Genomic DNA, 20,740 nt, shown 5'->3' on the forward strand with positions numbered 1-20,740 from the left:
TTGTGGCAACAAAATTGAAAAAGAACTCAATAAACTAAATTATTTCTATTAAGTTCCCACTGGAAAGGAAAGGAGCATCTTTACTAATAGAATTGAAGACATATTTAGTTGGAGAAGTATGTTCCTGAGACTAAGGGGCATCTTGCCTAATGGAAGAAAGGACAGTGCTCAAAGACAAGAGCTGAGCATTAGTGGGCCAAAGAGCGGAGCGGTATTTTTCCCTTAGCTGGGGGACCACAGTGGTGTTTGGTGGGAGAGTATGATCGATGCCTTCCTTGACAGCAGCCTCAAACTGAGGAGATCCAAGCTTCCTTAACTTCATTCTTCAAGTGAATTCATTTGGCAAAATTTTAATAAGCTTTATTGAAGCAAAATTTTCATATATACGTATAGACAGTCCCCGACTTACAATGGTTCAACTTGATTTTTCAACTTTACGATGGTGCAAAAGCAATACACATTCAGTAGAAACCATACTTTGAATTTTGAATTTCGATATTTTTCCCAGGTGGGGATATGTGGTATGACACTCTCCCCTGATGCTGGGCAGCAGACAGCGGGCTGCAGCTCCCAGTCAGCCACATGATCACGAGGGTGAACCACGAATACACTTAGTACCATTCTGTACCCATCCAGCCATTCTGATTTTCCCTTTCAGTACAGTATTCAATAAATTACATGGGATAGTCTACACTGTATTATAAATTAGGCTTCATGTTAGATGATTTTGCCCAACTGTAGGCTAATGTAAGTGTTCTGAGCACATTTAAGGTAAGCTAGGCTAAGCTACGATGTTCGGTAGGTTAGGTGTATTAAATGGATTTTTGACTTACGATATTTTCAACTTACATTAGGGTTATCAGGATGTAACTCCATCATAAGTTGAGGAAGATCTGTATACACCCATGTGACCACTTCCCAGATCAAGATATGAACCATTGTGATTATCCCCAAAAGTCCCCTCATGCTGTTTCCAGAGGTAACCACTATTTTAACTTCTGTCACCATAGATTAGTTTTTCGTGTTCTTGAACTTCATATAAATGGAATCATACAGCATGTATATTCTTTTTGTGTCTAGCTTCTTTATTCAACATGTTGGGTTTGCAGTCTATTCATGTTTTGGGGTGTATTTGTAGTTTCTTCTCTTTTATTGATGAGTGGTATTCCATAGGAGATAACCAAACAGCCAGTAAGCATATGAAAAGCTACTCACTATCATTAGTCATCAAGGAAATGCAAATTAAGGCCACATTGTGATACCAGAATAAATAAAGCTTAAAAAAGACTGGCAATGCCAACTGTTGTTGAGGATGTGGAATATATTCCATACTCTCATATATTATTGGTGGAAGTGTAAAATGGAACAGTCTCTTTGGAAAAGTATTTGGCAGTTTCCAAGAAAATTAAACAATATCTGCCCTATGACCCATCAGTTCCACTCCTAGATATATATCCAAGGGAAATGAGTGCATATTACGCAAAAATACTTGTAGAAAAATGTTCATAGCAGCCTTATTTGTAATAGTCCAAAACTGGAAACAACTCAAATATCCATCAACAGGACAATGCATACATGAACTGTAGTATATTCAAATGAATAGTTTTTGAGGGTTTACTGTGTGCAAAACACACTCTTCCTCCTTGTCATCTCTTCCTTTAGTGGACATGACACCCTTTTTTGTGGGATTCCATTTCCTTCTCAGGCTCCTCTGAAAGCAGGGAGGGAGCACTGAATACTATGTATCTCCCAGCAGCAGATATATGCCGAGCTTTCCCCAGTGGGTATCACACTCCAGATCCTCTGATCCTGGGTCACACAGTTGTCAACAAACATCCCCTTTCATAAACATTTCCTGAGTATGATGCTAGATCCTGAGAAGAAGATGCAGAGATAATTAAAACATTAGTCCCTGCTGAGGAGATAGTGGTTGAAAGCTTGAATCTTGCAGTCAGAAAGACCTGTGCCTGAATCCCAACTCTTACTAGCTGGGGGCTCTTGGTCCAGCCCTGATCTCCTCATCTGTGTAAGGCATCTGCACAATGCAAACAATAACCATAGTGCCACCAAAAGAGCGTTCTAAGAACTGAATGAGAGGCGGCATGTGAAGTGCATAGCACAATGTCTGGCACTTAGGAGGTTTCAATCAATGTATTTATTATTATTATCCTTATTCACAACCTACTGAGAAGAAAAAACAAATCATAACTAATTAAGAATATTAAGCAGACAATCAGAGGTATTAGAAAGAAGTAAAATCAGCTTTGGGGATATGGAGAGGAAGAAGAGGTTAATTTGGGCTAGAATATGCTGGTAAGATTTCTCATAGGATTTACAGAGAGTTGGTTGTCAGCTGAGGAAACAAGACCTGCAGCTCTCGTTTTAATGATCAAACAGTGCATTCAGAGGCAACAAGGTGTAATGAAGGTGGTCTTGTGTGCTTGTCGATAAGTCCACATGGAATCATTTCTCAAACCTCTGCTTGTCATCCACGCATTTCCTTTCCCCAAACTGATATCTAGCTCAGTACACTCAAGTGTCCCCCTCGTTTTGCCAAAGGACCAGGTTGACTGAGGGATTTTTTTTAATGTTTTTTCCAGATGGTTTAATGCTGTGTGTAAACAGCCTAAATGTTCCACGATATTATTAGATTCTGGTATAGGAAAAAAATGATGTATTATCAGCTGAAATGTCTGTAGATGCTGCTATGTTTTTTTGAGAATGCCAGCTTTGATTCAATCCTGACGAGGTGGTTATCAATAAACTTGATTCCTAGTATTTTGCATCCATCTTCATCACTATCATCATCAGCATCATCGTCATCATGCTGTTTCTCGCCCATTTGTTCGTCCCTCTCTCCTATTCCATGCTCTGCCCTTCTCTATGCCCTAGAAGGCTGATTCTTACAGACTCCACCTCCCAGGCTCCCTTGCTGCACTGGCTAGAGATCAGAGTGTGGGGTATTTCTTCTCTACTCCCTGCCTGCTTTGCCTGATTTCTAGCTGTGGCTGCCTCCCTTCAACCACCGCTCTGTCAAGTGGTCCCCGCTTCAAGAATCCAGCTCTCACTGGGCTCCATAGTACAATTTCCTCTCCTTGCCCCTTCAGGACTGAGGGTGGTAAGTCTCCCAATGTTGCTAGTCTCCGGGTGCCTCAACATCCACGTTTACTTTCCTAACCCTGCCCACTGACTAATCCTGTCATAGGTGTCTCAAGTGCCATCTGAGTTAGATTCTGTGTCCTGTCAGGACCCTGATGACACAGTCATCTCTAACATCATCTTCTCTATGACTGTTATTTATTGATTGTTCCTCATGTATCAGACACTGTGCTGAGTGCTTCAACAACATTAACTCATCCAGTCTTCATAATAACTCCATGAGGAAAGTATTGTTTTACAGGTGAGAAAGTAGACTTGGCAGTTTTAAATATCTTTTATCTCAGGTAACACAACTAGTAAGTGGCAGAGTCAGAATTCAAACTCAGATCTTTCTACTCCAGAGCCTCTTGTGAACACCACCAACAGTTCTCCAATACAGTCCATGCCAGAATCATCTGGAGTGTTTGTTACAAATCCAGATTCTGGGAAACCTACTCAGAGCCCTCTGCTGAGGAAACCAGCTCTAGGTTTTAACTTGAGCAGTGAAGTTGTCTCAGGGTCATCACCTGATCTAAGGGAGATAACTGTATAGGCTAACTGACAACCTACAGGGTGGGTCAGCATTTAAACTCTGACCAGTATGAACAACAGTAATTAGCAAGGCCCATCAAACTCTCTCTCCCTCCCAAATTTAAATGAAAACTGCTAAGGAAATTAGTCAGGAGGTAGAGGGAGAAGAGAAAAGAAAACCCATAAAGAGAAGCAAGCAATGAGACAGTGACCTGGCCATATGGTGGAACAATGACCAGTGATGCAGTAATAAGATAGCAAGGTCCCTGGAGCTAACTTGAAGCCTGAATAACGACTATTCTTAGCTTCTCTTGAGATCTATCTCCTCTCCCCCATCAACTGACCAGTGATCTAAGTAATTGTTGGTCGTGTTTCCCCTGAACCATACTCATTTGACTGAGTTGACACATTCCCCGGGTTTTACAGAAGGAGCTCTAAACTAACACAAATGAAATAGCCTCCCCACTGGTCTTCCTGAATTTACTCTGTCCATCTCTCTAAACCATTATTCACACTGAAGCCAGAGTGATTTTTCCAAAATGTAAATCTAACTTTATTTATTAACCTCTTTGCTTAAAACTCACAAATGGTTTCTTATTCTTTTGACATAGAGTGAAAATCCCCTACCATGGCCTACAAGTTTCTGATGGTCTAGCCATCTTGCCTTCTCTTCAGCCTCAACTGGAGCCTGACCCCCCCTTGGCCTCTCTGGTCCCACCACACTGAACTTCTTTCAGTCCCTCCTGATCACCACACTCCTTCCTGCCACTGGGCTTAGCACAGGCTATTCTTCCTGCCTACAATGTGGATCACTTGCCCTTTCACCTACTTAACTCCTACTCATCATCAAATATCATGTCCCCAGGGATGCCTCCCTGACCTCCCTGACCGACGCCAATCTCATGGCATCCCCTTGCATGGTATTGTTCGCAGGTGCAACTTTTTGTGTGATTACTTGATTAATATCAGTCTTCCCCACTCAGCACTCTGAGATTAGAGTCCATGTCTAATTTCGGTCACTGTTGTGTACCCAGCACCTTGTAGAGTGCCTGGCTCACAGTAGGCACTCAAATATTTTTTGAACGCATGAATGGTTTAATGTCTACATACAATAACACTAGGGAAAAGCTCTTCTAAAACTGCCATTGTATAGTTGTCATGGAGTGAATGACAATAGTAACAGTGGGCAAGTGACTGTTGCTTAGAAAGGGCCAACACACAACGGGAGACGAGAGGATCTGTGGCTGTATGCACAGCACCCAGGACCAAGCACTCCACTTGGAAGGGGAGCCCAATCCTTCTGCAGCCCCAACATCCACTTTAGCACCTAGGAAAATGCCCAAAAGGTCAGTGGCACTTGGCTCTCCTTTACTGAGTTTCATTTAAGCTTGCAGGTGTATTTCTGAAGAGTTCATGTCAACAATTTGATGCCAAGATATTGCAAGTTTTGTGCCTATTACCCACCCCAGTCCAGCTTTAAATTGAGTTTGAAAAACAAAGAGAAAAAACTTAGAGCTTTGATTGCAAACTGAAAAGATGATACAATTAACACAAATATCTTTGATTGTCTCTTGAGAAACATTTGTGAATAAAAATTGATAATGATTTTAACTATATAGCATATTCTCTCAAATTATCCGTGACAGAGGGAAATTGTTTCATATCATTCAAATGTGTAAAATTATGGGTAATAAAAGAAAACTATTCTTTCTCATGTAATTCCATTTAGGGGACTTACTTTAGTTCAAAAAGCTTTCTTGAACACTTAACAAGTGCTAGGTAGTCTGCTAGGCTGGGGGTGAAAGATACAGAGATAAAACTGTATAGCTCTTGCTCTAAAGAGCCTCATAGACCAGTGGAGGAAATCACGACAATAGAAAATAACACAAGCCACGTTGCAAGTGCACGTTATGCAACGTGAAAAGATGGCACATCCTTTGTTCTAAGAAGGAGATAGTAATGGTGCAGAATTTTTAGAAAATCAAGTGGAGCTCCCCAAAAAGACGATAAAAGGTCCAAGATATCACGGAGTCCAGCTTCCTAATTTTACAAGTTAGAAAAATGAGGCCCCCAAAGGTGATGATCTCTTGACTAATTACTGCCAGAACCAGATCTTGAATCCAAAAGTTCTCTTTAAGGAGTTGTCAAAGATACAACCAAGGTCTGTTGTTCGTATTGGGTTTCTTAAAAACCACTCCAGCCATTAAGGGTTGAAATATCAAGCAAACTTTGATTTGCTGTTTATGAGAGAGCAAGATTCATCTTCTTGCCTCCCATCTGGCCCCTTTCCAATCTCCTTTGGACATATCAGGTGAAATAACTTCCCAAAACTCAATTTTGATCATGTCATTCCCCTCCTTCCCATTGTTATCTTAGGATAACAACCTGCGTCCTTCACAAGGCTCAGCATGCTCCGGCCCCTGCCCTTGATTGCAGCCTCACCTTCCACCACTACCTCCTCCCTTCTCCAGGATCCAGCCACACATACCTCCTTTGGTTCTTTAATCATGCCATGCTTTCTTCCACTTCCGGGCCTCAGGACATAATGTTCCCTCTCCTTGGAACACTCTTCCTCCTCCTTCACCTACTAATTCATCAGGTTCAGGTAAAAGCCATTACCTTGACCTACAGACTGGTTTGTCCTTCCCTGCCCTCTGCGTGTGCTCTGCCTTTACTCTTTATTGAACTACCTGTTTAAAATCTGTCTTTTGCACTAGATACTAAGCCCCAAGAGTGCAAGAACATGTCTCTGTCATTCACTGATGCATCCCCAACCCCCAGCACAGTACCTAGATTCTTAGGTAGGCTGAGCTGCCAGAACAAATAAACTTCACATCTTCAGAATTTTACAGGGCAAGAAGTTATTATTTTTTTTTATTTTTCATGTGACAGTCCAGAGTGGAGATTCCAGGTCGGTGGTAGTTTTACTTCATGCAGCCATGTAGGGACACAGGCTGGTGTGGCTTGTGGCGTCAACATGTGGCTTCCCAAGTATCACTGATAATTTCTATGTTGGACAGCTGGAAATGGGAGAGACCACAGAAGAGCTTACATGGAAGGTGATCACTCTTTTACTCTTTCTCCATTGGAGGGAATTTAGTCACATGGCCACATAACTGCAAGAAAGGCTAGGACATATGGGCCAGCCGGCCAGCCAAGGTCAAGCATTTCTTTACTATGTGGCCGGGGGAGAAAGGCTTTTGAAAGACAGGTGGCTGCTCCACCAGAATGCTAAGTGAATGTTTCCTGAAAATAAATTAATCTTTAAATTGTTGTATTACTCTACTTTAGATGCTGATATCAACACCCAAACTCCCAGAATCATTATGTTTCTTTCATTTTGTTGGCAGCATTTCAATATCCAAACAACTGGCTTCAATAAAAGGCAAGGCATGGAGTGAGTGAGACGTATGTGTTTCTCCTCTTCCACGACAGCACACCACGAGTTAAAAATAGTAGGACATCAGAGAGTCCCAGAGATGTAAGGGAACCTGTGGATAAATCATCAAACATTCATGATGTTCTTTTTAAAGCTTTGGGGACTGAGGTCCAGGGATCAGAATTAGCTCCCCCAAACTTAGACAAGCCATTAAAGCCCACACTAAGATGGTAGCATGGATCCCCCAACTCCTAATTCCGTGTTCTTCCCACTGTGCTCAGTTGCCTCTCCGTGGGCGGCCTCCTTGTGTGTTCAGAGAAGGACCGTCAGTATCTGACTCATGGCTGCTCAGTGGAACTCAGGATGCAATCAACCCCCAACTGTCTATGTTGATCGAGTGAAAACACAGTGTGGCCAACTCCCAGAGTGTAAATATTTGCCCTCAGAATTCAATCTTATAGGTAAAATATCTTTAGAGCTAACAATTTTGCCATGGGAAAAACAATATAAGAAAAAAAGACACTCATATACTTTGATCATTATCTTATTCCAAAATGAGTGGCTTAAAATGTTTACAGAGCAGCAAGCACAGCTGAACATGACTATATGGGAGGTGTTGTTCCTCCTGGATGGCTCGCCAATGTCTCCAAAGGAGACTGTTTATATTTTTATTTAAGTAAATCTTCATCTTGATGAAAATATTATTTTTACATCATCACAACACAAGAGACCCATGATTTCTGTTTTACAATTTACACAATTTGGGGTACTTTTGACAATTGTCCATGACAATATCACTTCCACGACATGATAAATATCCATGTCACTTCTCATACAACTCCCCACTCTAGGAGGTTGAGGGAGGTTGTAACTCTCTCTGTCACCCTCACTACCCCCCAACACACACACACACACACACACACACACACACACATGCACACACACACACGCACAGTTCCTAGCACCAGACTCCTTACATTGGACCACTGGGGCACATTTATTCCCATGCCTTAAGTAAACATAGCATAAACATAGCTTATCTTTCCAGAATGTGTTTTATTCAACGGTAAGTAATTTTAAATGTTATTCATTGAAATCAAACTTGGGTAGATCATGGAACAGAAGTCAATACAAACCCATATTTTCTTTACTGGCTAATTGGGCTTATGCCCTTGATCTCTTGGGCGGGGCGGGGTGGGGGATGGGAATGAGGGATGAGTACATATTTGCCTCTAGTATCCAACATAGTTTTTTGTTTTTTTTTAAGGAAGATTAGCCCTGAGCTAACATCTGTTGCTAATCCTCCTCTTTTTTGCTGAGGAAGGTTGGCCCTGGGCTAACATCCATGCCCATCTTCCTCTACTTTATATGAGATGCTGCCACAGCATGGCTTGACAAGCGGTGCGTCTGTTGGCGCCTGGGATCCGAACCTGCAAACCCAGTGCCTCCAAAGCGGAGCATGAGAACTTAACCGCTATGCCACTCAGCCGGCCCCCCAAAGTAGTTTTGTAGTGGAAAAGTTTGAGAAGTACTAGCGTGTTGGGAAAGCTATCAATCTAGCGAGAAAAGAGCAGAGACCTAGTGTTTAGTTCTGCCACGTACTATGCACGTGAACTTGGACAAACCACTTCTCTCATAGGTCTTCAGTTGCAAAAATAACTAATGCTAGCAAAAATTCTAAAAAGGAGGTGATTCTGACACCTTGCTGTACTGAGAGTTGTGTTTCTCTTACACCAAAGTGTCAGGAACTCACTAGATCTAGTGTTTAATGGTTAGTGTTTCACTTTCCAGGGCGGTTGAGGAGAGCGAGGCAGAGAATTGTTCTCAGGTTCACGTCAGCTCAGTTCAACGCACATATACTGAGGCCTACAACACTCCAGGGCCTGGGAATTCATGCAAAGATGAATAAGATGCAGTAACTGCCCTCAGGGAACATACAGTCTAGAACTGCACTGTCCAACTCAGTAGCCACGAGCCACGTGCAGATATTACAAGTGATTAGTTTAAATTGAAATGTGCTGTCAGTGTAAAATGTACGTCAGATTGAAGAGACAGTAATATATCTCAGTAATTTGTTTATATTGATCACATGTCGAAATGATAATATTTTTGATGTAGTGGGTTAAATAAAATATATTATTAAAAATAATTTTATCTATTTCTTTTTACTTTTTTAGTGTGGCTACTAGAAAATTTTAAGTTATAATTATGGCCCATGTTACATTTCTTTTGGACAGCAGTGATCTAGAAGGTAATTTAGACAGATAAACAGAGTGTTTCAGTGTGAGAGTTATAAGTCTACACTGAGGGAAGTAGCAAAGCACAAAGGTGGGACATGGAGCCCAATCTGGGGGTTTGGGAAAGAGTCCTACAGAATACACTGCCTGGAAAACAACATCTAGGGGCCAGCCCAGTGGCTCAAGTGGTTAAGTGCTTGTGCTCCGCTGCAGCGGCCCGGGGTTCGCTGGTTCGGATCCTGGGCGCGCACCGACGCACCGTTTGTCAAGCCATACTGTGGCGGTGTCCCATATAAAGTGGAGGAAGGTGGGCATGGATGTTAGCCCAGGGCCAGTCTTCCTCAGCAAAAAAAAGAAGAAGATTGGCAGATGTTATCACAGGGCTGATCTCCTCACAAAAAAAAAAAGAAAGAAAAATAACATCTAGAGGCAGTGTGTTTCAGGGTGGGGGACCAGACTGACTGTGTGACCTTGAGTGAGCTACTTGACCTTTCTGTTCCTCAGTTTCCTCATCTATAAAGTGGGCATGATACCAGGACCCACCTCAGAGGGCTGATGTAAGAATTAAATTAGTTGAATCATGTACATCCCACGGAGGAGTGGCTGGTGTACAGATTACGAGCTCCATAATAGTTCATTAATATTGTCCCTCAGAACGCAAGCTCCAAGAAATCAGGGACTGTTCCCTTGATAGTGCTCACTGCTGTATCCCCAGAACTAGGACAGGGTATATTCTTGTCCTATTTATTGTTCAATAAATACTTGGGAGAATAGAATATGTAAGGAACAATACACAGGTTAGTATTATTAAAGCATAAATAGTAAGGTAGGAAATAGCGGGAGAGATCAATGTGAAGTGCTTGTTTTGACACCCTCTCCAACACCCCCACGCCAGAGGCAAGAGAGCCCATAAAAGACGCCAAAAGAGGAACATCAATCCTTTGCAATTTTTAATATCGCTTAGCCCTTTACAACGTGCTTTCACGTATTTGCTCACAACTCTGCAAGGCAGACAGGGCAGGAATTAGGAGGCCACATGCTGGGTTTATTAAGGGAAGCACCCACCCATAAAAACAGGAAACCAAAACGCCTCGCAAAGCATCGTCAGTGTTGGGAGGATAACCAGAGCTCCTTGTTAACTTTTATTTTTAATATTTTCTAGTTCTGTTTTTACGATGAGCATATGCTATTTTATAGTCAGGAAAAAATGCACACTGTGTTTAAAGGAATGGAGGAGAAGGGAGAGAAGCTGGCTAGTCCAGATGGAGTCCCCATCTTGAGTGCAGTCAGACCTGAACCTCATCCGAGGGTTGGAAAATATCTGGATTCCCCAGCCTCCGTGGGAGATATTCCAAAGTGGCAGATCTTTCTATAGGTTTTGAAGTCAGACAGACTTTCAAATCTTTCTTCTGCCGTTTTTGAGCAATGTGACCTTAAAATTCTTAATCTCTCATTGTGTCAATTCCCAACATGTAAAATTGAGACACAAATAGTATCTATCTGTGTAGGTTTTATTAAGCGTTAAAGAAGACTCTGTTTGAAAGGCATCTGGTACACAGTGAACAAGGAAGGTGTCTGTCATTATTTGCAAGCTCACTCACAACCTGGAAATCTACCCCTTCCTTTCATCAGAAGGGCACAGCTGGGAGAGCAAGAAGCTACTGTCTTCCGTAAGAAGTCTCAGACCCAGCAGAGCAGCTCATACTAAAGCCCTCCCTAACTACCCTTGGTCATTAGCTAATAAATCAACAGGTCAGAGTTACAAAAGGAATACTGGCCTCTGAAGGAATTAAGGTGTTTCCTCTAAGCAATTTGCTTCTTAGGGACTGGACTATTTATAAACAGAGTTTATTCTTCGGCTACTTAAATTTAAGGTTACCACCATTTACAAGTGAGGCAACACCCCTCCACTTCAAACACACATACCCTGAGAAGGGCAGACCACCAGCTAAACGAAATGCACCCATCTCCTTGTATTTTGATGAGCAGGAAAATGTTGGGTAATTGAGGAGAATCCCAGTTCTGAATATGGGTTTTCTGGATATGGCAGAGATGAAGGGAAGAGGTGACTAAGGATGGGGGTGGGGGGTGGGGGTAGGCGGAGCTAAAAACAGAATCCAAAGAAGCAGGGAATTCTCTGAGGCTAGGGTTCTAGGCTAGATAGAGGGGCAGCCACCGGACAAGCAGACAGGAGTGGGAAATGTAAGGCACAAGCCACAGGCCAGGTGAGACTGAGGATCAGAAATCAGGGAGGAAATCAAGGAGTAAGAAGTTGAGGACACAGGTTTTACAGATATTCATTCAACAAATATTTGTGAAGCACCTACTATGTGCAAGGCATCGTGCTAAGTGATGAAGATTCCAAGACAGGAAACAAAATTCCTGTCTTCATGAGGCTTATGTTTTCAACATGGATTCAAATTCAAACTCTGCCACTTATTAGTAGTGTCTGCTCAACATGATCATATCCTTCCTTCATCTGTAAAATGGTATAATGATGGAGAGACACTGTGTTCACGGATTGGAAGAGTCAACACAGTAAAGATGTCAATTCTCCCCAAATTTCTCTCTAGGCTGAAAGCAATTCCTATCACAATTCAAGGTTTTTGAAAACAGACAAGCTTATTCTAAACTTTATATGGAAAGGGAAATGCCCTAGAATAGCCAAAATGAATTTAAAGAAGAAGAAAGTGGGAGGAATCACTCTCCCCAAAGGTAAGGCTACAGGAATCAAAACAGTGCAGTGCTCACAGAGGGACAGACACACAGATGAGTGGAACAGAATATGGGACCCAGAAATTGACCCTCACAAATACGCCCAACTGATTTTGGTCAAAGATGCAGAAGCAATTCAGTGAAGGAAGGATGGATTGTGTTTTCAACAATTGATGCTGGAGCAATCGGTCATCCACAGAATAAAGAAAATAAACTGCAACCTAAGTCTCACAACTTATACAAAAATTAACTCAAAATGGATCACGGATTTAAATGAAGAACATAAAATTACAAAACTTTTAATTTTACATAGGACAAATCTTTCATAAGAGGGAAAATTGATAAATTGGACATTATAAAAATTAAAAATTTTTCCTCCACAAAAGACTCCATTGAGAGGATAAAAAGACAATTTACATTCTGAGAGAAAATATTGGCGAATCACATATCCTACAAAAGACTTGTATCTCAAATTGATACAGAACTCTCAAGGCTCAAAATTTTTAAAACATTCAATTAGAAAATGGGCAAAATCCATGAACAGACCTAAACAGACGTTTCACTAAGGAAGATAGACAGATGGCAAATAAGCACATGAAGAGATGTTCAGCATCATTAGCCACTAGGAAATACCAATTAAAACCACAGAGATATCACTACACACCTATCAGAATGGCTAAAATAAAAAATAGTGACAACACAAGTGTTGGCAAGGAGGGAGAAAAACTGGATCTCTCACACACTGCTGATGGGACTGTAAAATGGTACAGCCACTGTGGAAAACAACTTATAGTTTCTTAAAAACAAACAATGGGCTTATCATATGACCCAGCAATTGTTCTCTTGGGCGTTTATTTATTCCAAAGAAAAGAAAAATCCTGTTTGTATAGTAACTTGTACACAAATGTTCATACAAGCTTTATTTATAATAGCCAAAAACTGTAAATAACCCAAATGTCCTTCAGCAGTGAATGGTTAAACAAACTATGGTACATTCATATCATGGAATACTACATTAAATGGTATAATAATTCCTATGGTTGTAATGAGAACTAAGTATACAATATAGTAAAGTATCTGGCACGTAATAGATGCATAATAAACGGCAGCTCCAACTTTCTGTCCCAACCAGATTGCTGCTTACACGCATGTCTTTGACTTGCTTTAGCTTGGAGCAAGTCAGTGGGTACTCTAAGGGACGGGCCAAAAGAAGCGTCATCCATTTGCAAGACCAGGAAGTCCAAATGATTCAAGCTTCAGGGTAAATGGTGGGTGAAGTGGCATGGGGGAATGGAGAGGGCACATATTTCCCCAGGCGACAGGGAGAGACGCCAACACATTGATTAGAATGCTTTGGCAGATGTTCACATATGTAAAAATTTTAATGTCACCATTTAGTCTGAGTCCTGCTCAGAGACACAGTAAAAATTGTGAAGGCCCGCACGCTCCTTCCTTCACCCATTCCTCTTAACTCTTGTCCTTCCCTCTCACCTTTAACTAAAAAAAAAAAATAGATGCTTAAAACCTTTCAATGCCTTCTCCCTACACTTTAAAGAAAATCTCAATTCCTTTCCATAGCCTATGAGTCCTGCACGGTCTAGCCCTGCCTACCTTTCCTAATCAAACACCCTTCCAGCTTCTAGACTCCAGCCACAACTGTCTCCTTTCAGCTCCTCCAATATGCCAGACTCCTGATCGGAGCCCTCACATGTCACTCCCTGAGCCTGGAACACTCACCACAACCCTAATCCCAGCCTGACCCCCTACCCTTCTACACGGCAGGCTCCTTCTCATGCTATGGGTCTTAGGTTAAATGTTAATCTACTCATGGGTGCCTCCAAGACCACCTGTCTAAGTAGTTTTCCTCTCAAATTCACTCTGAAATTTTCTATTTTTTTCTTTCTTTGCACCTTCTTTGCCTCATACATCACAAGTTGCAAATACAGTCATAACATAACATAACAACGTTTCAGTCAACGATGCACCCATATACAATGGTGGTCCCAGAAGATGAACACCATATAGCCTAGGTGTGTAGTAGGCTATACCACCTGGGCTTGGGGAAGTACACTCTGTGATGTTCGCATAACCATGAAATCCCCTAACAGTGCATTTCTCAGAACATATCCCTGTTATTAAGTGACACATGACTGAATGCATATTATACATGTATATAGAGAAATAATCATCAAATATGTATAAAACAAATGTCTAGACTCCTATATCCTCTTGATTATTATTTATTACTTCACTAGATTGTAAGATACATGAAGGCAGGGGCCGGCCCTGTGGCGTAGCAGTTAAGTGCACGCACTCCGCCACTGGCAGCCGGGGTTCGGATCCTGGGCGCGCACTGAGGCACCGCTTGGCAGGCCATGCTGTGGCGGCGTCCCATATAAAGTGGAGGAGGATGGGCATGGATGTTAGCCCAGGGCCAGTCTTCCTCGACAAAAAGAGGAGGATTGACATGGATGTTAGCTCAGGGCTGGCCTTCCTCACACACACACCAAAAAAGATACATGAAGGCAGAGGCCACATCCGACTGTGTCACCTCTGTGTGCTTGGCCCCTGAGGAGAGTACCGGGAACACAAAATTCACGTTGTTCTGACTGATCATCATGATTGTTGCACATTATCTGGGTTGAAAGTTGTGGGATTTTTGTTTTTCTTTTCTTTTCTTCTTATTCATTCATTCAGCAGCATTTACCAGCACCTACTACGTAGCGGGCATTTGCGCCCATCACTGACAGTGATAAAAAAAAAAAGTATGATCCCTGGCCTTGTGGAGTTTGCATTCCAGATGGGGAGAAAGCTGGTTAAACATGCAGTAACTGTGAAGTGTGAGAAATTCTATAACAGGGGATGTTCGGGGGCCTAAGAAAACAGAGAGCGTAGAATTGTCTTCACTGTACCTTGTGCAGTTCTGTGTTCACTGGGTGCTACCCCCTGGAAAGGAGTGAGTTAGCACTGCCTTTCAAGGAGTTTAAACTGGAAAAACCATCTGGGAGATCACTGTGTTTGAGGCCATGAGGCAGAGATGCCTTATCTACCATGATATCAAAGAGCTTGTCCGGAATGTCATTCTCCTTTATCACACTGCCATGAGGTGATGCTCTGTCTAACAGAGAATATAAACTCCGCAAGAGCAGGACTCTGTCTTATTCAGTGAGGTGTCCTCAGTGCCAGGAACAAAGCATAACACATAGGAGGTGCTCCATAAATATTGTTGAATACTGAATGAAATTACAGATCAGAAAAACAAGGCTTAGAGAGGTGAGGTGTTTTCCCAAGGTCACATGGCAAGCAGGTGGAAATCTCATCCTAATTCTACTAATTCTAATCGCTCCTGAAGAAATTTTTGTTCTCCATTGTTTAAAGATCCAAGATCAGACACCCCCACTTCCCACTCCCAGATAGGAGCCAAAGAGCCCAAAGACGGGGCCACAATGACATCCACTTTCCACCTTGTTCTCCATGGTTCCCTTGGAAGATATACCCCCGTGTCTGGGGAAAGACTATTTCTAACCTAGGCGACACTGTTGCACATTTCTTCTCTCACAGCTCTGAGGAAGGGCTCAGATCTGGAAAAAGCCATCGCCACTGCTGCTTTAATTTTCAGAAACTCTTCTGATCCTGATGGTAAACTTGGAAAAGCTACTGCCAAAAATCTGCTGCAAACCCGATTTCGGAATTTCACAGAGGTGAGAGAATTAACAGGCATGAAGACACAGGGGCCACACCCTAACAACTGGCCCAAAGAGCCAACTCTAGCTCAAGGGCCCCATCATGTTGTTTCATTCAACAGATGTTTATTGAGCACCTACCATATGCCAAGAAGTGAGTTGAGCACTAGGGTTAATGCAAGGAACAAGCTAACAATCCAGCAGAGTAGAAAGATGTGCTGAAAAAGTAATTAGAAATATTCAAAGGACCATGAAAGGGTAGAAAATGCATCGAAAGAGTAAAACAGAGGGACCATCTTGGGGTGAGTGGTCAAAGAAGGGCTCCAGAAAAATTAAGGTGTAGCTGAGATCTGAAGAATGAGCAAGAGTTAGCAATGCAAGGGAGGTGAGAATGATAGCATTCTAAGCAGCAGAATGGCATATGCAATGGTGTAAAGCATGTCAAAGACCTATGAGGGCTAGTAAGTAGTTGATGAGAAGGGGGAAGAAAGTAGGAAGCAGTGGGAGATGAGGCTGGGGAGGTGGAGAGAAGCCAAATCTTACAGAGGCATGGCCTGAGAGCAGGAGGAAACCAGGAATGGTCTCTAAGCCCAGGACTAAGAAATTACACCAGCTGCAGATCAGATTGGGGTGGGGTGGGGGTGGGGTGAAGAAGAAGAGAATGACTGTGGGAATCCAAACACAAGACAATGATGGTTTGGACTAGAGTGGTGAATATGAGAGACATTTGGAAGGTGGAATGAATAGGATCTGATAATTGATTGGCTGTGAGGGTTGAAGGACAGGAGAAGCAAATAATGATACCCCAGTTTCTGACTGTGGGAAGAAATGAGTGATGGTCCCATTCCTAGAGAAGAGAAAGACTGGAGATTCAGTAGATTTGAGACAGGATAGAGATGGGGAGAGGTGATGAGTTCCAGCCGGATGTGTCAATTTTAAGATGTCCTTGAAACATTGAAGTGAAGAAACTCAGATAGCAGCAGGATATATGAGTTGGGAGGTCAGAATAGAAACCTGTGTTCGAAATACAGAAGTGAGAGTTAGCAATATATAAAAGGTCACTGACCTGAAGGGAGTGACCTAAATCACCTAGAGGCATATTTCTCAAACTTCAGTCATTTGAATACCATCTTTGATATTTTTCCCATATCTGCCTACAGCCTGTATTAGAATTTACGTAGAACTTTTTTTTAAGTTAATTCTCTACTTAAATAAATTTATTTTATAAGGACACTTCATCACTATTTTAAATGTAAATTCAGTGGGTAAAAGTGAAAATTAGTAAAAAAACAACTATTAATTATTATCTAATATTTATTCTGCATCACCTAAAATTGCATTACGTTCTACCACCAGTATGTGTTCATACTTTGGGAAATACTGGCCTGGGGAAAATGTGTAAGAAGAGAAGAGGGCTCAGGCAGAACCTTAGCCACCGATGTTTATTGGTAGGTAGAGTGAGAAAAACCTTGAAGCAATCTCTAAGGTCCTATGTGTGTTCTGAGATATAAAAAAGATAAATATTATAATCCCATTAAAATATAAATATATATGGTTTCAGCATACTATAGTTATATAAGGTGGCATCCACTGGGGGAAGCTGGGACAAGGGTACAACTTCCTGTGAATCTACGATTATTTCAAAAGTGTGTGAAATCGGTTTGTTTTGTTTTTTGTTTCTTTCAGATTCCATAAATAAGTGATTTTTTGAAAAGCTGATTTCATAGAAACAGAGAATAGAATGGTGGCTGCCAGGAGCTGGGGGAAGGAGGAAGTAGGGTGATGTAGGTCAAAGGGTATGAATTTTCAAGTATAAGAAGGTTACGTTCTGAAGATCTAATGTACAGCATGGTGGCTATAGTTAATAATATGGTATTGTATATTTGAAAGTCACTGAGTGTAGATCTTATGCATTCTCACCACACAAACACACAAGTTAACTATGTGAGGTGATGGATGTGTTAATTATCTTGACCTTGGGAATCATTCCACAATGTATACGTATATCAAATCATCACGTTGTACATTGTCAATCTATACAACTATATTTGTCAATTATTTCTCAATAAAGTTTAAATAAAAGTGTGTATGTAAGGGAGAGAGAGACAGAAAGAGAGAGACTACGATGTGATACACAGAAAAATGCCTAGAAAGAAAGGTTAATAATAGCTATCTGGGTAATGGAGTAAAGGGTTATTTTTACATTTTCATTTTGAAAAATATTTTTTTCTAAATGTTCATTGTTAAACCGTATTATTTTTGAACTAAATTTTTTTTTAAGAAAATCTATTTTTTTCAGTCAGAAATATCAGCCAGAATTTGACAAGAGATAAAAAAGTTCTAGGGAGTCTTTAAAGAAAGGGTGGATGAATAAATCCTATAACATTTGCCTGCATCAGAGGCCAAAAGAAATGATATCCCAGAGAGAAAAAATGATATCCCACTTTCCCTGGTGACCCGTCAAATCCTCAGCAAGCTTTTAACAAGCAGGAAAATGAAGACCTAGTGGATAGATCATCTTGATGTAATTCATCGTCCCTCCGAGAACACCAGAGGAAAAAAATAAAACCAAAATCATTAGGTAAGACACCTTCAGCCTTGTGTGCCTCAGTCTAGGCTAAATCTGAGGAAAGCAGCCCATTTCTGGATCTCTAGCAGCAGACACATCAGGCCTCAGTGCAATCCTGCCCTCCGCTCCAGATGAGAGGCACGGGAAACAGAAGCTGTATTTCAGGGGCCTCAAGGTGACAGCTCACCTCGAGGCATTCTCAGTATCAATGGTGATAGCTTAACTTCACTGAGCAAACATGTGGAATAATGACAGAATGCTGTCTTGGACCAACTGCCCTGCTCCATGAGATTCCCTAAGGCAGGTGCGGGCACATGAGTCAATGGCAAAAGACAGCAACCCCTTCATTACTAACTGGGCTTTCTCCTAAATCCCCACGTGGAGTTTCCTGGTAAACCGAGCTGGACCTTTTGGCTGAGGCCTGGGTTCTGAGGGGAACATATCCTTTCTCATAGGCCTAAACATCATTTTGGGGATCTTAACACTCTATAGCCAGACAGATCTAGTAAAACCGAGCACCTAAAGGCACTGCTGAGAAGATACAAAAGCAGGATGACCTTGGTCAGCTCCATGCTCTTACAATATGCAGAAAGAAAGAGAGAAGAAAGACCTACAGCCATCTCTGACCTTCAAGCCGTATGCCATTCCACTAGCGAAGTGCTTCTATCTCTGTCTTAGAACCTGACCCTTTTAACAGAGCATTCGGCTCTACTGGAGGGAGGCGAGGGAGAACTCTTTTCACTCTCAAAGTTAGGTGTCCTCTTGAGGGGAACCAGCCTAGAGAAACAAGAATGGTCTAAGCCCGACAAGGAATGTGTCGTCATTCCTAAAGTGCGTTAGACACCGCTATGATGGTTTTTTGCAACCAGCACGTGGGTGAGCAGTTGAGGTTGAACTACATGCAAACACAGTTCAGTATAACAGTGAATCAAATGACAATGTTTTTAGTGCCACTCGGGAAGATATTTCACAAGCTGTGTTTGGAAACTGAAAAGCCTCTCCATTTATGTCCTATTCATATGTTTTCCTTCAATCTGTTTATGAGGACTATGAACTTCGATTTGATTTTTGATCAAACTAAATGCTGAACAATCTTCCAGAGCACAAATCTTCTTTTAGCATATTTTATTCCATATTTCTGGATAATCGAATTATTCCGTGGAACACAGAGTGGATACCTCCCATAACAAAGAGATTATGTTTTGAAAATCGGAGAACATAACAATATCTGTGTTTGTAGAGAGGTGGGAGAGCTTACCAGTTAAGAGTGTAGGCTCGGGGCCAGCCTGGTGCCTTCAGCGGCCCAGGGTTCGCAGGTTTGGATCCCGGGCGCACACCAACGCACCGCTTGTCAAGCATGCTGCGGCGGCGTCCCATATAAAGTAGAGGAAGATGGGCACGGATGTTAGCCCAGGGCCAATCTTCCTCAGCAAAAAGAGGAGGATTGGCATGGATGTTAGCTCAGGGCTAGTCTTCCTCGCAAAAAAAAAAAAGAGTGTAGGCTCTGGAATCAGGTAGCCAAGGCTATGAGTTCAACAAGGTCACCGTGGGGATTCAATGAGATAACTCATGAAAGGATTTAACAGAGTGCTCCACTGGAAGCACTGTAGCAACTTGACATATTGTTATTGTTGGTGACATATTTATTATTGCTTATTATTTGCAAAACCAAGATGGCACAATGAATTAGGTTTTTACTTTCTCTTCTTTATTCTTACAGGGCCAAGAAACCAAAGCAAAATACAAATACCTCCTTTCTGAACTTGACGAGCATACAGAAAATAAACTTGATTTTGAGGATTTCATGATCTTGCTCTTGAGCATCACTGTAATGTCAGATTTGCTACAAAATATATGGAGTGTAAAGATTACGAAATAAACAGCTTTAAATATGTAGTTCGACAAAATAATAGCAAAAGACAGTGTTAAATGATTAAAGATTTTTCCATTTTATTTTTAATTAATTGAATATACTGATCATGCATCTGGAATTGCCTGGGATGGTTCTGATTGCTAATATTCAGACCCAATATAACTCTAAAATTCTATGCATACTCTCCAGGAATGTTTGAATAATTTGGTCTGTGGGTGCTTTACAACATGATAGATTTGGTACCACTGAATATCACATTGCTTTTCTGAAGCAGTAGTGACAGAGCACTTGCCTTATCATCATTGAGTCACTCATTCATTCATTCGTTCATTAAACAGTGTTTGTTGCCCATCTATTTGATGGTACTGCTGAGGATACAGTAATGAACCAGCCAGACAATCTCTGCCCTGTGACATGCCTGCAGAAATCTAGCAGAAGAGATGGACACTGAACAATTTATTAATATACATATATATACAGTGTAACTATAATTGTGGTAAGGGCCGCAAGATGCTGACAGAGCTCTTATCACCTGACCTGGGCTCAAAGGTCAGAGAAGCTTTACTGACATTCTGCAAAAGGCAAAACTACAGGGGGAAAAAAAACAGAAGAGTG

General features: G+C 41.6%; 1 protein-coding gene across 1 annotated transcript; it reads left to right on the forward strand.

The window, feature by feature from the left end:
- The first annotated feature begins 4,902 nt into the window (after positions 1-4,902).
- Positions 4,903-20,171, forward strand: SNTN (sentan, cilia apical structure protein). The gene is made up of 4 exons (XM_004419886.2): positions 4,903-5,015; positions 7,020-7,054; positions 15,562-15,701; positions 19,973-20,171. Exons 1-4 carry the CDS (start codon positions 4,918-4,920, stop codon positions 20,129-20,131), a joined length of 432 nt encoding a protein of 143 aa, XP_004419943.1. The 5' UTR covers positions 4,903-4,917; the 3' UTR covers positions 20,132-20,171.
- The last annotated feature ends 569 nt before the right edge of the window (positions 20,172-20,740 follow it).

Source organism: Ceratotherium simum, chromosome 5, assembly GCF_057802395.1.
Source record: "Ceratotherium simum simum isolate JZ-2026a chromosome 5, ASM5780239v1, whole genome shotgun sequence".
Classification (NCBI taxonomy): domain Eukaryota; kingdom Metazoa; phylum Chordata; class Mammalia; order Perissodactyla; family Rhinocerotidae; genus Ceratotherium; species Ceratotherium simum.

Bases quoted from the DNA above. Each gene is read 5' to 3' on its own strand.
- SNTN (XM_004419886.2), top strand. From the start codon at position 4,918: ATGCACAGCACCCAGGACCAAGCACTCCACTTGGAAGGGGAGCCCAAT. The intron at 5,016-7,019 runs GTCAGTGGCACT...TTTTGTTGGCAG, and splicing joins CCTAGGAAAATGCCCAAAAG to CATTTCAATATCCAAACAAC. The intron at 7,055-15,561 runs GCAAGGCATGGA...CTTCTCTCACAG, and splicing joins ACAACTGGCTTCAATAAAAG to CTCTGAGGAAGGGCTCAGAT.